At 35.8% G+C, this 18,598-nt stretch overlaps 1 protein-coding gene across 3 annotated transcripts in view; it reads right to left on the bottom strand.

Moving 5' to 3' along the window:
- The window catches only part of TMEM135 (transmembrane protein 135), a 236,886-nt gene that overhangs the window by 77,392 nt on the left and 140,896 nt on the right, over window positions 1-18,598 (bottom strand). For all 3 annotated transcript variants that reach the window (XR_013814406.1, XM_079788461.1, XM_079788462.1), the window contains one exon: window positions 15,962-16,008. Coding sequence is in view for 2 of the 3 variants with exons in the window: in XM_079788461.1 (XP_079644587.1) it covers window positions 15,962-16,008 (47 nt within the window). In the remaining variant the exon portion in view is untranslated. The remainder of the gene's footprint in view (window positions 1-15,961; window positions 16,009-18,598) is intronic.

Here is an 18,598-nt window from a genome sequence, read left to right as displayed (position 1 = left end):
AAGGAAACAATTAATGATACATCTGTGATCAATTAATGATAAATATCAGAAATGATTATAAATATCACCAGCTACACAGTATTAGTCACTTTAAAGGAAATACTTCTTTTGTAATTTTGCAACATACCAAATTAACTTAAAATAATGCAATTGGCCTAGACTTCATGAGTTCTTGGAACTCCGCTATTTTTAGGTTAGAATAAATAAGCATCAGGATATAGGTCAAGCCCAGCCAGCATGGCTCACTGGTTGAGCATAGACCTATGCACCAGGAGGTGACGGTTTGATTCCCTGTCAGGGCACATGCCCGGGTTGCAGGCTCAAACCCGGGGGAGTGGCAGGAGGCAGCCAATCAATGATTCTCTCTCATCACTGATGTTTCTATCTCTCTCACCCTCTCCCTTCCTCTCTGAAATCAATAAAAAGATATTTTAAAAAAGAAAAAATATATAGGTCAAATATATAAAATGGTTTCTACAGTAAAAGGATGACTTAAAAGTTTGGCTTTCTGTAATAAATAGCAACAACAAAAAATAGGAGAAAAATCTTGAAAGCTTTAAGTCATGGAAAAAATCCTAAAAGAATGGAAAAAAGGACAGAGATGATGATATTACAGAGACCAAAGATGTAGAATCCAGTGTTGGTAAATATTTTTTTAAATGTGCTCTTTGCAGTAAAAATTCTCTAATGCAGTCTCCATGTAAGAGACTATATACAAAAGAAAAATTTATTTTAGCTTCCCTATTTTCTCCCTGTAATACATTTTAATATTCACACTGACTGCTCAAAGATAAAAATGCCACACCCAAATATGACCATAGACATGTCTAGTCACACCAGTTGAGTAATACGTTTGCCAATAGTCAGCTGTTTCTCTACAAATGTGTTTACATCACTTGTTTTTGTTAATGTAATTATGTGACTAGCCTGCATATTACATAAACCAAATAGGAATAAAGTTAGCTTCCATGAAAACTGAGTTGAATGCTTGGAAGACAAGACCTAATAAGTACAGCTTATACAACAAAAACAACTTTGAACAGCTAGGGAACTCATATACAAAGAAAATGCTTTGTAAATGAGCAGACACTTATGTATGATACTCTGTACGTGAGATATACTCATATTGATATTTTAGAGATGATATTAGTGAAAACAAATCTCATGCCTCTGCCATGAGGACAGCTTTCCCTGCACAGCTTGGGCCTCAGCCCGAATACAGCAGAGCAAACCTGCCCCAACTGCCCACAGACCTGCAGTGTGACACAGAGCTGGCCCAGCCAGCTTGCTTGTTATAGCCACTAAGATTTTTGAGGTTGTTGTTTACACAACAGCTGATTGGTACAACAGTATAACAGGGAATACTAAATATTAACAGCATGTAAAGAGCCCCTACAAATCAGCTCAATAAATTTAAAAAATAAGAAATGGGTAGAAGATATGAAATCAAATGGCTATTCAGTAATAATTATAAAATTCTTAGGACTCAAGTGACTTCAGTAAGGTTGGCTAGCTATAATAAATCTCCCTAAGGGTTTTATACCAGTAGAAGTTGCTAGTGTTTGAAAAGGTTGAAGTGAGGAGAACCTTACCCTTCATAAGAATCCCTGAAAGTGTCTTAAAATGACATCCTGTAAGGGTGGTTTATCCAAAATATTAGAATTTGGAATTATCTAATTCAAAAATCACTTTTTAACATTCAAGCAAGAAACAGAAGTAAGACAGCAATTGTGCTTCCAGTATTAGAGCTGATGTTTTTGTGATAGAAGAAATCAAATCTCATAAACTCAAATGCTTTCCATCATCTGGTTCTGAATATCATTCTTGCCCTGAATATACCTAAGGAACTCAAACCCGTAAGAATTACATGCTCCATTTCAGTGAAAAACCACCTAAGAAAGCATTCCAGGGCAGCCTGGATTCAGAGGACCTGGGTTGCCACAAGCAACTCACTCCCTAAGGCCTGAGAACCCAAAGGTCTGTTCTCCCCCTCCTTTCATTTTGCATTTTAAGGTGACAGGAACAAGACAAACAGCCAGCACTCAGTCACCACCAAAGTGCAACCAGTACAAGAAGGCTGTGTGATTGACAAGAGACTATAAAAGAGGGAGGAGACCCACTTTTTCCTTTCTCTTAGGGAAGACTCTGGCTGAAATTTTAGAACTTAAAAGCTTCTCCTATTTCAACCAGTTCACGTTGCAGGTAAACACCTTCCTGGTTCAGTGACACAGTCACACGTTAGAAACAGAATCCAGGTTGGAAATTGATAACAGTGAAAAAATATTATTTTACAGTGGATTTCAGCTCAGTACAGCTGTGATGTACTTCCTCTCCCAGTAAGCCCTGTCATTAAACCTACACAGCATGAAAAATAAGCCTACATACATGGATATTTTATTTGAAGTTTTAAGGATATACTCTGGAATAAATCCAAAGATTTCCAATTTTTGCTATCTATAATATTTTGAAAAATGTCTAGAATAGATCATGCAAGAAGAAAAATATATAATATAGCATATAAATATTAAAACAATTTCCTTCTATGTCCTTCTACTCATTTTAATAATTTTCTATTGCAAGGAAAGTGATTTTAAAGCACTTCCCCCCAAATAAAAAAATACAGTAAAATTCTTCTTCAAAAAATTATCAATACATAATCAAATATAATTTGTGAAATATATACTCAAAATATAATCAAGTTATGAAATAATTTATATTTCCAAATTTAATTTTCAATCAAACTAAATGAGAATGTATTAGAAATGGATTTCACAGTTAAAGAGCATTCTTGTGATCAGTCTTTAAATGGTAATTTATGACTTTTCATTTTGACCAGCAGGAATGCATCAGACTTATAGTTGAGAATATATTCACTAAAAGCCTAAATTTTTCATATAAATAAATGTATTTTGATTCTTCAATCTTGTTTTCCTCCAATTAATAAGTACCTTTAATGTTGTACTATATCTGCATATATTTCTGACATTATTCTTTGATAAAGCTTTTTTAACTGTACTTTTCAAATGTCACTACCAAGTAAAAAAACATTTTAACTCATAAGTACCAAAATTTTTCATTCTTATTAAGACAATGTTGTAATAATGATCTTATATATGCTTGTGACTTCTATCATTTCCCTTCTAATCCTAAAATGTAATGTCTCAGAACTATGCATATTCTAAACTGCAGTTCTGACAGTCTGGAGAGCGAGCTGGCAAGCCTTGCAGGACACTTGCATGTTCTCCATTCTGTCATTCTCCAAGGTAACACTCTTCTTTCAAATTCACCTGAGAAAGAGAAGTTCCTGATGTTCTCATTCTCTTTCAATGTACGCAAAGGTGCCTACAACACAATGACATCCCTGGGATGTGGCAACCAGGGGAAGGTTTAATGGTAGTAACACAAGAAACACCATGCCACTGTACACCAGATGTTTCCATACTAGTTTTCCTATAAGATCGTAATAGATATAATTCACATCCTATAGAACTCACTAAAGTGATCTTTAGCCCTGGCCAGTGTTGCTAAATGGTTAGAGTGTCGGCCCACGCACAGAAGGGTTGCAGGTTCAATTCCCATGTACCTGGGTTGCAGGTGTCAGAGGCAACCATTTGATGTGTCTCTCTCACATCGATGTTCCTCTTTCTCTCTCTCTCTCCCTCCCTCTCTCCCTCTCTCTCTCTCTCCCTCCTTCCCTCCTTTTTTTTCTTTCCACTCTATCTGAAAAAAAATGGGAAAAATATCCTCAGGTGAAGATTAAAAAAACAAAACAACAAAAAGTGTTTTTAGCATGTTCACTGACTTGTGTGGCCATCGTCATAATTACTTTTAGAAATTTTCATCAACATTAAAAAAACAACCCACACCCTTTAGTAGTCACTCCCCAACAATGCTCCACCCCAAGTCCCCTTCCACAGGCAACACAAATCTACTTTCTATTTCTATGGATTTGCCTATCATTCTGGACCTTTCATATAAATGGAATCATATACTATGTGATCTTCACAGCTCATATTTAAATAAAAACAGCTCACATTTATTGCTTACAATGTGGCAGTCATTTAATACACATAATAACCCCATGAGGTGAGTACTATTATCATCCCCACTCGAAATTGAGTAATCCAAGGCACAGAGAGGCTAAATAACTTACCCAAATCACAAAACAAGTTAGATGGAATGAGGATTTGAACCTACACAGTCTGGTTCCAAAGTTCATGCTCTTAATGAACTCTGCTCCACAATAGTGTCCCTTGATTACTTCTAAGAGAATTCAAGCAGAAAATAAACAGAGAAGGGTTTGAAAAAAATCACACAGTGAATTACAGCATTCCTCATAGCTGGTAAAGTAAGTAATTAAACTTAACGGCTTCGAATTTGAACATCTGTATCAGCAAAGTCTGTTGTAAAACTTTCTGTGATTGGTAATAACGCTCCTTAAACAAGAAGCAGATATTTTAGCACACAGAGGAGGATTCCCAGGACATGGAAGAATGGGTGCTCGGAAACAGTCACATTCACATTGTTAAAAGTTACCACCAGTTTCTTAGTGAAGAACTGAAGACTGGTAGCAGAATTCTTTTATTATTTCTAATAATGTGTTGTCTGTATAAATGGATGTATGTGCAAGTGTGAGTGTGTATAAATTAAAGGCACTGTGTTTCAGGCTGTCCGTGTTGGGTTGCCTGCTTCCCGCTTCATGGTGCCTATTACTTACGAATCACAGAAAGTTCTTAGTCTTTCCTAATGCAGACGTGCCACGGAAAGGCATTTCACCCTACAGCCTACATAATATGATCTCACTTGATTACATATAAATATTTAAGTGAAGGAGAGAGGAAGGAAGTGAAGGGAGGAGGAAGAAAACAAGCAAAGAAGGAGGAGAAAGAAGAAGAGGGAGGGAGGAAAAGAGGGCAGGCAGGTAAGAGAACAGAGACAGACTGACAGACAAAAGACTTAGCAGATGACCTGCAAGAATATAAACAATGGTGGTAGCTGTTCGCCTGGTATTAATATGGAAATTAATGATGATGATTTTATTTAGCAGTATTTTTCTACAATGAGAAAAAAGTATTTTTTTCACACACAAAAAAAATCACTTTAATATAATCTTAATTTGAGGCCATCCGTCCTCTAATGTGCATCACAAAACTCTGGCTGTTTTTCTAATTTACAATACATCCTGTCTCATTATAAAGTAAGTTTTATCAATTTTTTATATTCATCATAAATTCCCAAATTAAAAAAATCTCTCTAGTCATTATAATAATAATAAAAGGGTAATATGCTTATTAGACCAGATGTCTTTTGGACATCATTCCGGACATCCTTCCTGACAAAGCCAGGGCCGGAGGGAAGCTGGCCAGGGTCCTGGGTGCCTGCGGGTGGCTGGAAGGAAGCATTTGGGGTCATGGGTGCCTGCCGAAGGAGGGAAGCAGCCAGGGTCCCGGGTGCTGGAGGAAGCCGGTGCCAGAGGGAAGCCGGTGCCAGCGAAAGCCAGTGCCAGCAGCCAGGGGAAAGAAGACCTACTCTTGCATGAATTTTTGTGCATCGGGCCTCTAGTAACTAAATAAAGTTAAAAGGTGTACTTGACAGTATCTACAACCACTTCATCATCTTTTCATAGTCAAACATCTTCTAATGTCTACATTTATTACTTATAAATTATACTCAATTCCCAATCATTTTAATATCATATTTTATAAAACAGGTTATATTTGTATCTTAAGCCAAAGAGGTAACATGCAAATTGACCATCACTCCAACACACAAGATGGCCGCCCCCATGTGGACACAAGATGGCCACCACAAGATGGTCAGCAGGGGAGGGCAGTTGTGGGCAATCAGGCCAGCAGAGAAAGGCAGTTGGAGGAACCAGGACTGCAAGAGAGGGCAGTTGGGGGTGATCAGTCCTGCAGGGGAGGGCAGTTAGGGGTGACCAGCCGGCAGAGGAGGGAAGTTGGGGGCGACCAGGCCTGCAGAGGAGGGCAGTTGGGGGGGACCTAGGCCTGCAGGGGAGGGTAGTTAGGGGGGACCAACCCTGCAGGGGGCGCAGTTAGGGGCGATCAGGCTGGCAGGCAAAGGTGGTTAGGGGTGATCAGGCTGGCGGGGGAGGGGGGGCAGTTAGGGGCAATCAGGCAGGCAGGCAGGTGAGCAGTTAGGAGCCAGCAGTCCTGGATTGTGAGAGGGATGTCCAACTGCCGGTTTAGACCCGATCCCTGGGATTGGGCCTAAACTGGCAGTCAGACATCCCCCAAGGGGTCCCAGATTAGAGAGGATGCAGGCTGGGCTGAGGGACTCCCCTCCCCCATGCACAAATTTCATGCACTGGACCTCTAGTAACCTAATAATAATAATATTTAGCATAAGTGGCATTTGGGTTAAGAATGAATGAAAAATTTAATTCAAAGAAGTTTATAATTTCAGATCTCATTTAACCCTTTGCACTCGCTTGCTTTTTTCTCGATTCCTTTATTTTAATGCTAACTGTGTCGAGTCACACTCGACATCCGAGTGCAAAAGGTTAAAAGACCACCAGTATAAGACTTTCTTCTGGGAAGTTATGTTATGATAGGGGTCCTATATCTCTAGTCACCATGGAACTAACAAATGAACCTTAGAATGGCTAGCCTGAAGTTTTAAAATTTTAGATGAAATTATGTTTATATTTAGCTTAAATTTTGTTTTTGTGTGATGTGTATGTCAACCATATTTTGACAGATAAAATATGACTTTCCTTTAAGAAAAAGGAAGCTATATGGAGACAGTAATTGGCCTACACCTTGGGGTAGCAAGCAGGTGTTCAGGTCAATTTTTGTAATAGAAATCTGAAATACTAATGAAACTTCATTAGAAAGCTGAAAAGCCCTTCACAGTTATCATAGTCAGTTCAAGCTATTATAACAAAATACCAGAGACTGGGTAGCTTATAAACAACAGAAATTTACTTCTCACAGTTCTGGAGGCTGGGAAGTCCAGGATCAAGGCACCAGCAGATTTGGTGTCTGGTGAGCACCCACTTCTCCATTGATGGCTGTCTTCTCAGTGCAACCTCATATGTCGGAGGAGCAAGGGAGCTCCTTCAAGCCTCTTTTATAAGGGCACTGACACCATTCATTAGAGCTCTGCCTCATGATCTAACCACCTCCAAAAGGCCCACCAGCTAAAGTAATATCACCTTGGAAGTTAGGATTCAACATATGAATTTGGGGGAACACAAACACTCAAACTGTAACACACGTTTTATAATTTACCAAACAGATGATAGACCAGCAAATTCTAGGAAAATATTGCCCTATAATTATACTGAATATACAAAAAAATAAATGTAGATTCTTTAAATACAAAGAGCCACTCTAGCCAAGCATAACTAAGACCTCCAATTACCCACTGCTTCTAGCCATTGTTTCCTCTTTCTTATCCCTCATCTTTACCACTGCTCTCTCCGCTACAGGCAAGAGACAAATCAGAGTCAATTGCACATAAGCAGGGTCAAGTGCACGGCGCTATTGATTATGAAAAGATGACAAAAAATATATATATACTTCTTAAGAATCACCTATAGCTTTATTTAGTTGTGTAATGATAGAATATGATGCAACATTATTTCTAAAGAGATTTGGAACATGGAGGGGAAAGGATACCTGTTTGGTTCCATTCTTTATCCATTTTAACCTTTTTAGATTTTTTTTTAATCCAGTTTTCAATGGATGAGCTAGCAACTAGTTGAGAGTAGGGCTGACAATAGAGAGACAGATGGCCAAATTTTGATGCTTTGGGAATTTGGGGCCAATAGATTTCTTCTCTCCACACTCCACTCTCCTCCCCACCCACCTGACCAGCCCACCTAACCGCTGTGCCCATCCACCCAATACCTTTTCAAGACCCCTTCTGCTCTAGTACCACTCACTGTACTGCTCCAATACCCCTTTAGTCAGAATAACATCAGAATAGGGAAGAAATGGAGAAGGAGGAGGAAAAAGAAGACTGAAAGCCCCAGTTTAAACTATAATCCCAATCCCTTGGCTCTTAAATTTGCAGTATTAGCCTGTTTTGTTTTATTTTGCTTTTAACCATTCTCTCCCTACGTTTTATTTTATTTTTAATCGTCCTTTTCAATTCTGTTCTTCTATCCCCTCACTTCCCATCCTCGGCTTCAAACATGAAACTATGTGGAGTAGCTCAAGAACTGGGTACTTCCCAATCCTTCAACATATTCAACATCAACATATCTTCCCAAAGATATATAAGTATCAGACATTTATATATAAAGATAATAAATAGTATTTCTTTCTATAGTACCATACTATACTTGGACACTATACTCCAAGTACATTTTATGAATTCATTTATAGGTTAAATAACTTTTAAGGATTGGCTTGGAAACATAAATACAATTTAAAAATTATTTTCTTGTGGGAGTATCTATGCTAAGTTCTCACAACCATAGGCATAATTCTATGGATGAAAAATTGAAGATTAAAGAAGTCAAGTAAGTTGCTGAAGACCACAGAATTGGTAAGTGGGAGAGCCAAAACCTAAAGAGAGATCTGTTCTGTGTGGTACTGAAGACTGTACAACTTCTATTGCGCCATGGAAACTCCTAAAACATATCCATGTTTTCCATTAAGTTAACAAAAATTCTGAAAAAATGAGTATTTTATTTCTAATCATTAAATGTTTTAAACTCAGTATCATTCATTCAAACATTTACTGGGTACTCTTTTACCCAAAATTACCTCTAGTAATAATCACCAATGCTAAAAAATAAATAAAAAAAACTATTACTGACATCATCAGCAGAAAAATATATTTAAATTATTTCAAGTACTTGCTGCTATTACTAGAAATTTATCATGATTTAGTATTTCTCTTGCCTATGAATATTTGATTTATTGAGACTTCTGCAACAGCCATGGATTTTTATACACAAGGGGAATTTTCTTGTTGCTAAAAACAGAAATGCCTTATTGAAAAATGCTTCATCAAAATTTCGGTAAATTGTCATTTTCAAAACAAAAAATTTTTTTTATTTCTCATAACTACTAAAAAGTAAACTGAATTTATAAGAAGAATTATTTTTCTGTCAATAATATAAACACAATTTGTAGAACTTGGAATAAATTACTTCTTTTTCATAATACAACAACTGTTACTATTAAGTTCTAGCTAAATTATAGTTTACAAGATTAAATTAAAAAATAAATAAGATGGTATAGTGCCAACTTGATTTAGCATAACAGTGCTAAAAGAGGTTAAAATTGTAATGGGTCAAAAGTGTACACCAAGCTACTGGTATAAAAAAAGATAAACATAATTACATCTCACCTTTTATTTTAACTGCAAGGTCGTCCAGAAGGACTTCCGGTCTAATTAGCATATTATGCTTTTATTATTATAGATTATTATAGATGACACAATACTAAGCTTTTGTATCCTCAGAGGAAGTGATTTACATTTATGAACCCAGGTTTTCTCACCTTTTCATTTGCTCTGAGGAAAACAACAGTCCTAACAATCTCTATACTTTTTCTTTAATAGGGCAAATTTTGCATTCTTTGGTAAGCTCACTGGCTAGTTGCTAATTATGGAACTGCCTTCTTTCACATGTATATATATTCACAGGATATATGGTTTTGCAAGCCCATGTCTATTTTTATAAGTTAATTAAACTTTTAAGAATGACAATGAATTTAGGAAGCCAAAAACATTAGATTTTTTTCCATTTCCTACCTCCTCTATGCATCAGTCCTATTTCATTTAAACGATGTGTCCAAGGCTTTACACAGTTTCAATTTCCTCCTAATCATGTATCACAATTTCTCCCAGACAAGTAGATTTAACAATCTACCTATATATGTTGAAATTTTGGATCACATTTTAAACTATCTCTCTTCTCTTTCCCAGTCCCCAACTTGTCACTCACTCCTGCTTCTGCAACCATTTTTTATCCCCTTAACCATTCCCATAGTCTAGTGAAATAAATAAATAAATAAATAAATAAATAAATAAATAAATAATTTAAGGAAAATACAAAGAAAAACCCTTAATCCTGTAACAACTTGCCCTTTCTCCTCTCAAACTTCTTGAGTTTACTATATTCATTCTACCTCCTCATCTCACATTTCTTTTATTACATTTTATTTTTTGTAATTTTATGACAAATATAATTGTATATATTTAAAGGCTACAACATGTGACATTTATTTCTTAATCTACTACCCCAACTCAACCACAGACATTTCTCTAGCAGATTACCACTGACCACCAGGTTGTTAGAGCAAATGAACACATTTTAACACTTACCCTACTGAATATGTGTACAGCATTACCACTAAAGATAAATGTCCTCATTCCTGAAATTCTCTATTTTAATTAACTTTATTTCCTAGTTTAAAAACAGCAATCACTACTTCTAACTCTACTTTTTCTAAGGTAACAATCACTGTGCTTGGCGCTCACACATATTACTTCAGTATTTTCTTACACCACTGGTTGCTACCCATTAGTGGGTCAAAGCAGCTCTTACAATAAATGAAGTAAATTAGAATAGAAAAGGTCCAAATGTATTGCATGTAGTAAGATCAGGTATTGCTCTGGGATATGTGTGTGCGTGTGTATTCACAATTCTTATTTTATGTCACATCCAAAAAAGTTTGAAAGACAGTATGTCTTATTTAATCCCCAAAACTCACTTATTAGGTCGATATAATAATTTACATTTTTAATAATGAAGAAAGTGATGTATCAGAAGCTATGTAATTTGTCACAGTCAAGCAGCTAAAGGGACAGCCAAGAAAAGACTCTATTTTATCTCCTAAACTCCAAATGCCCACTGATGTATATATATATGACTCTATATGAATGTCTAAAAGAATACTTCGACCTCAGTGTTTGCAGAATCTGTACTCAACTTCTACACATTTTATAATTTGTTCAGCTTCCAGTGTTTTGCTCTTCCACATCCAAGCAGCAATCCTCATATCTTAGATAAATCCACTCTTCGCCATATCATTACCATAACTCTCAGTCCTGTTCTCATCATTTCTCTCCTGGATAACTGCTATAATACCCTCCCATTACTTGTCATTGTGTCCCCCTTCTAACTCCCAATACACTCTCTACATCGCTGAAGTAATACCTTCAAAATAAAAATCTAATTATTTAGGGCAAACCCTCCTAACCCTAAAGTAAAACATTTAAGATCTTATTGCTATGTGTAATTTTCTAGACAATATTTATGTGTATGTCTAGGCAATCCATTAAGAAATAGAACCTCAATATTTAAAAGACTTTCATTAAAATTAGAAAATGGTTGAAAGGCCCAGATCAAAAGTTCTTTACTTGCATTTAAAGTTATTTCAAAGATATTAAGTTTATGTAAAGAGATTCTAGGACAATCAAACATATTTCACTCAATAACTGTAGGTTGTTCAGCCAATAAATAGTTTCATTTTTCTTAAATACAAACATTACATCTCTATCTTGAGACTAATGAAATGTTTTATCAGTTGTGCCTTTCCAGACAGCTGATGAGAATTTATTAAATGTCAGCCACATCACTACTGTTTCTGTCTAAAACAAAACACATTTTAATTTGCACTGGTTTCTAACTAAAAATGCAAAGCTTTTCAATGTTTATATAGATTGAGATCAGTCTGCTGTGAATCAGTTGTAGTCTGTAGATTATGCTCTATGACAAGTCTGAGCCTTTTGTTCTACATGTTTAAACAAACTTGCCTTTGCTGCTGTTCTTACAAAGGCAGGTGGAAAAAATTTCTAGCTAGGTACTCACTAGGATGGGATCAAAGTTGTCATAATATGCTTTATGATACTGTCTATTTTAAATTCAATTATTTAAAGAAAAATGAAGCTCACAACTGAACAAGAGGGAGACAAATAATCCAATTAAAATATATGACTGGAATAAACACTTCCCCAAAGAGGACATACAGATGGCCAACAGACATATGAAAAAAATGTTCAACATCACTAATCATCAGAGAAATGCAAATTAAAACCACAATTAAGTATCACCTCACACCTGTCAGACTGACTATCATCAATAAATCAACAAACAACAAGTGCTAATAAGGACGTGGAAAAAAGGAACCCTAGTACATTGCTGGTGGGAATGCAGACTGGTGCAGCCACTGTGGAAAACAGTATGGCAGTTCCTCAAAAAATTAAAAATTAAACTGCCTTATCCAGCAATTCTACTTCTAAGAATATATCCTAAGAATCCTGAAGTACCAATCAGAAAGAATGTATGCACCCCTATGTTCATAGCAGTGTTATTTACAATAGCTAAGATCTGGAAACAGTCCAAGTGCCCATCAGTAGATGAGTGGATAAAAAGGCTGTGGTACATTTACACCATGGAATACTATGCAGCAGTAAAAAAGGATCTATTACCCTTTGAGACAGCATGGAGGGACCTGGAGAGTACTATGCTAAGTGAAATAAGCCAGTCATAGAAAGATAAATATTACATGATCTCACTTATATGTGGAACCTAATAAACTGACAAAATAGGTCCAGAGATATGAAAGCATAGAACAGACTAACAGATATCTCAGAGGGAAGGGGGTGAGAAGGACAGGAAGAGATTAACCAAAGAACTTACATGCATATATACATAGCTTATGGGCACAGACAATAGTGAGGTGAAGGCCTGGGGTTGGTGGGAGCTGGGTGGAGAAGGGTATAGAGGGGAAAAGGGGGATAACTGCAATACGCTCAACAATAAAAATAATTTTTTAAAAAAGGAAAAATGAAGATCATTTATATCATTTTTAAAATATTAGTGTTCTCCAGACACAGAAACTTAATGTTGAAAATAAAACTTACAATGTTGCATGTTTCATTATTTTTTTATGAGCAAGATTAATTGTAATAGTTTCGGAACAGCATTTGTGTTGTTGAGTCTCTTTTGCTTCTCAATTAAAACAAAAAAGAGCTAGTAGTTGAAAAGAAACTAACTTCTTTTCTCCACAAGACTGTTGGGAAGATCCTAATGAAGCCTGAATTAACGACTATGATGAATTCTTTGGCTTGAGAAAATGTAAGTTGCTTTACCCATAAACACACATTTGGAAGTAAAGAAATGTTTCAAAGGGGTGCATGAGACAAAGTATTCTATCAAGTTTTCAACCATGACTTCTGCTTGGCCTGAATTGCGAGTGACAGACAATGCTCTATGCTGAAGCTATGATAACAACATACAAAATAATAAATAATTGAACAAAGGAGTCAGAGCAATGATGAAGTATGTTCACTAGGGTTACACAGAGAACCTTTGTCTTTCAAAACATCTTCCAAATATTATAGTATGTGTTGGTATCAATAGACAGCCTGATAGCTGGATGGGCAGCTGGTTAAGAGGTAGAACAAAACTAGAACTCTCTCCTCACATGTTACCTTTATTTAACCAAGCCTCTAAAGTGCTCCCAGGATTCCATTTGAATGTGAGCCTTATTTCTGACATACAGATTGAAAATTGAGATCACCATGTATGAGATAATGTATGTGAAAATAACCATACCTGTAAAAAAAAGCTATTAAAAACTTTGCAAAAGTATATTTTCTCTACACATTTTAATAACCAACATTTCATTACTAAAAACATTGTCAGTAAAGTCATACAATAAATATTTATGGAACGACTTCCTCAAGTTTTTCTTTAAAAAAAATTGGCACATTTTCTCTCTATTGAAAGGGGGTTCTCATTTCCCTTTTTCCACATTTATGGGTTAGGATAAAAACACAAGTTAACTCATTTCTAACATAAAATATTTCTCTTATCCTCTTTGCAAAAGAGATTACCATAAATGGAGTACTGGGGACAATTATTATTTGATATTTACTTATCAAATGTCATGCAATTAGAACTAAAATGATTGTTAATAAATGGAATAAATGTGTCCTCAAATATCTGTATTTACAGTAAAATGAATCTTAAGAATAAAATATTCTAATGCAATTGGACTTGCTAACTGTTATGTACAATATTGCTTGTTCATTCCAAACAAACATACAACATTGTTTTATTTGGTTGTAGTACTTTAGAAATAGTTTTACTTTACCATTTACCAAACCCCTTTTGTTGAGTTATTCAAACTAACTTCTGCCAAGAACACTAGGAATTTGGTGATAGTGCTTCTTTTAGGAGAAAAACAACCCCTTTCCTCAGAAAATTGAAAATGTTTATCTTGGCAGTAAAACCTTATATTGAGCCTTCTGGAAAGTATTTTTAAGTGTTGTTTCTGTGACTGAAACAGGAAAAGGCCCTGCAACTCTGCACCAAAATACATATTTATAGGGTTGATTTTCTTTCTACACCAAAAATACTAGGTTGATGGCAGCAATTTTCAAAGAAACATGCTAAAAATTGAGCATTATCACTATATTCAACACACAATTTATTTGTTAAGCCTCAAAAACTTCTGATGACTAACAAATGCTAAATGTTGACGAAATATGCTGTCTTCAGATGCCATATTGGAAAGGGTTATTTTATTTAACTATCTGTTCTGTTAGGAATTTTAACAAAAAGAAAATGTGCTTGATATTATACTTTTCTCTTGTGTATATAAATAAATATGTTTCTAAGTTTTTATCTTTTTTACATTTTCCCCACTAGGTATGCTTTATCTTCAAACAATATAGAACATAGAGATAAACCACATAAACTTTTGCAGTTTGTCCTAATAATGTGTCTCTATATGATTATGAAGTTTGGGAAAATTGACAAAAATTAAATAGTTTGCTATTAACTCTTCTACCCCACCCCTAAATTATTAAAATATGAGACCACAGAAACTGTATGGTATGCATGAAGCTGTATTAAAATGGTAGGTCAAAAAAAAAAGGTAGGTCAAACAATTTCACAAAGACCACCAGATAGCTGCAATGATTTGTCAGTCATTATTAACCGCTATAAAATATTACATATCCCATTACCAATCCTTTGCAGATCAAGTTGAAACTTTATCTATTTTTCTTCCTTCTAACAGCCTGGCTGTCCCTTTATAAAAATAATAACATCATCACTTTATATTTGCATAACATTTTTTATAAAGTTAAAATGTGCTTATCAAATATTTATTTAGGATGTCTGACAGGGAATTGGTTGTTCAAAAATTCTGGTATGGTTAAATTACCTCATTTAGGTTAAAAAAAGAAAAATATCTACCAAATATATCTTATTAAAATCCGTAACTGCCTTTGTCAAATATAAATTGTAATTTTAAAAGCCTGGTCTTTCCTGCTGTGACTGAATTCTGCGTAAATCCAGAAACATCAAGAAAGGGTCTATTCAAATGAGTGCAATAGGAGTAAACTAAATGGGCATTACGGTGTTAATGAAAAGGAAGACTAGGAAGAAGTGGACTCTTCCTGAACAAAAATCCTATTCTCATGCTGCTATGGTTACGTAACAATGACAGACATCCTTTTAATTGGCACTAAAATCTTGAGCCATCCTAACACTCCCTCTTATTCCTCAGAGTCTCAGTGTCAATGAAAAATATAGCTCTGACATCTGGGCTAATTTAATATTTGAAAGGCTACGATTAATGTGTTAGGTTACCTTCACAGAACACTTAGATTAAACCCTACCATCACATTTTCTTCTTTAAATTTAAAATGTTAACTGTATTATAAGAATATCTGAAATCAGGTCAGAAAAAAAACACCCATCATAATTTGAGAACTATTAATTTACATATTCAGCTCTCTCATTGTATAAGTAGAATGTGAACAAATAAAGCTCCATTCCCTCTCTTTCTCTATTTACTAAGGAGCAGTGATTTATCTCAACCACTCTAGAAACAAAACAAGACAAAATCCATACCACTCATGGGACACAATTATTTGGGTAACACTTTAGTTACATGGTTGATGAAAATTACACAGGAACACTGTTTTTTCTATTAAGATAAGTAGGTATAACAGAACATACCTGAAAAAGAACATGTACATGGCAGCTGTGATGCAGAACAAAAGAACCTGTAACAAGGAGAAAATACATTACTTGCAAATGAACACTGACAATGTCAACGGGTTGTCTTAAGAAAGCAACATACATACTGTTAAATCTGGTACCTGAGACAATTTAAAGATGTGCAAAAGTAGTCATACATCTTTCATTTTTTACATTTCAAATTAACTGTATTAAGGTAATAAAAAGTGTATACACACACATAAATAAATATATATACATGTTGTAATTACATATGTATATGTATATAGGCTGATCAGAAGGATAACACAGTTCAAAAAAGAACAGCCAATTTTTAAAATTATCTCTAAGAATGCCATAAAAAAAGAATGAAATCTTGCCATCTACAACAATATGGATGGACCTAGAGGGTATTATGCTAAGTGAAATAAGTCAGAGAAAGACAAATACTATATGATTTCACTTATATGAAGGATCTAAAAATCAAAATAAGAACAAAACAGAAACAAACTCAGATAGAACAAAATAATGGTTGCCAGATTTTGGGAGGGGTTGGGGTTTGGAAGGTGGGGAGAACAAAGTGAAAGGATTAAGAAGTATAAATTGGCAGTTATAAAAATAGTCATGGAGATGAAAAGTACAGTTTAGGGAATATAGTGAATAATGTTGTAATTACTATGTATAGCATCAGGTGGGTACTTGACTTAGTGGGTTGATCACTTCTTAAGTTATATAAATGTCTAATCACTATGTTGTATACCTGAAACTAATACAATATTATATGTTAACTGTAATTGTAAAAACAAACAAACAAAATAAAAAAACAAGAATGCCTAAAGAAGCAATTTTTAAAAAGACAATGGCTTTATAATTAAGTCAGCAAATAAATCATAATATTTATTCACTATTATATTAAGATGACCATATTTTTTAAAAATGTAAAATACAGCCCAGTTGTCAACCAATTCTAATCAATAAGGAAAGCTCCTAAAATATATAATCATCTTTTGTGGGATATAAACCAGCTATTGAAATTTCTTCTAAAAGCAGGCATCAGAACATAGTAAATCTGGATTAAAGTGCCCCTCAAACACACCATACCAAGTACACAACATACTAAGATGTATATGGAAAGAATCCAGAACCCAAGTCCTGAACAAAACCTGAGTTATGCCAACAAAGTTTTTCTCTTTACTCTCCATTTTATTTTAGATCATTTCTACTGTTGTGCCTTCAAATTTACTGGAATCAATCTACTTCATTAATTTCAATTTTATTTAATTTTTTAATTAAATATTTTATGGCTCCATTTTCTTTCCGTTGTTAGCTTATGTTATTGTTTGTTTTAGGTTTTATAGTTTACATCTTTAAATTGATAGTTTTCATTCAAGTGATAGTATACCACTTCACATGTAATACAGAAACTTGGAATACTATACTTCCATTTGTTCCCTTTGTTCAATATTTATGATAATACTAGGGGCCCGGTGCACGAATTCGAGCACCAGTAAGGTCCCTCGGCCTGGCCTGCGGGATCAGGCCAAAACTGGCTCTCCGACATCCCCCGAGAGGTCCCAGATTGCGAGAGGGTGCAGGCCAGGCCAAGGGACCCCACTGGTACACAATCGGGGTCAGGGAGGGGCACGGGAGGTTGGCCAGCCGAGGAGGGTCTGTGGGAGGGCTCCAGGGCATGTCCGGCCCATCTCTCTCAGTCCTGATCAGCAGGACCCCAGCAGCAAGCTAACCTACCAGTTAGAGTGTCTGCCCCCTGGTGGTCAGTGCACATCATAGCGAGTGGTTGAGTGGCCTTAGCATATCATTAGCATATTAAACTGTGATTGGTTGAATGGACGACCAGACACTTAGCACATTAGGCTTTTATTATATAGGATTCTTTTTTAAAAAAATATATTTTATTGATTTTTTACAGAGAGGAAGGGAGAGGGATAGAAAGCTAGAAACATCGATGAGAGAGAAACATCGATCAGCTGCCTCCTGCACACCCCATCCCCCCCCCCCCCCCGGAGATGTGCCCGCAACCAAGGTACATGCCCTTGACCGGAATCGAACCCGGGACCCCCCAGTCCGCAGGCCGATGCTCCATCCACTGAGCCAAACCGGTTTTGGCTATTATATAGGATTCTTTACTCTAAAATCTATTTTACCTGATAGTAACAGTTTCCAGTCTGACTGGTAGGAACAGACACTATCCCTGCTGCTATTTGAGTACCAAGCACTTAGGTGAGGATCTACAGTACTTCCAGGTTATTCTTTCCTTGTAATGTGGCATTTTCCTCACTTACATGCCCTAATTACTGCATTTTCCAGCGTATAAGACGACTTTTTAACCCAGGAAAATCTTCTATACGCCCAGTCGTCTTATACGCCGGAAAATAAGGTAGTAATCAACTGAGTATTTTCTCTCTAATCTTTTGTTCTGTAAACTCTATCTAGCATGGTCTCCTCTCCACCCTGTTTCCTCAACTCAGAAAGTCCTCTGGACTTTGTCTGCGTGCCTCTTCTTTAATTCATGCCTGGAAACTCTCCCAATGCATGGCTAGCATAACCATAGGGCTCATTTTATTTGTTTCCCATCTCTCAGGGATCTCTTCCCTTCAGTGTCTAATGTCCACTGTT

Source organism: Cnephaeus nilssonii, assembly GCF_951640355.1.
Source record: "Cnephaeus nilssonii genome assembly, chromosome: 13".
Taxonomy (NCBI): Eukaryota; Metazoa; Chordata; class Mammalia; order Chiroptera; family Vespertilionidae; genus Cnephaeus; species Cnephaeus nilssonii.
This window is presented reverse-complemented; position numbering and strand designations above follow the sequence as displayed.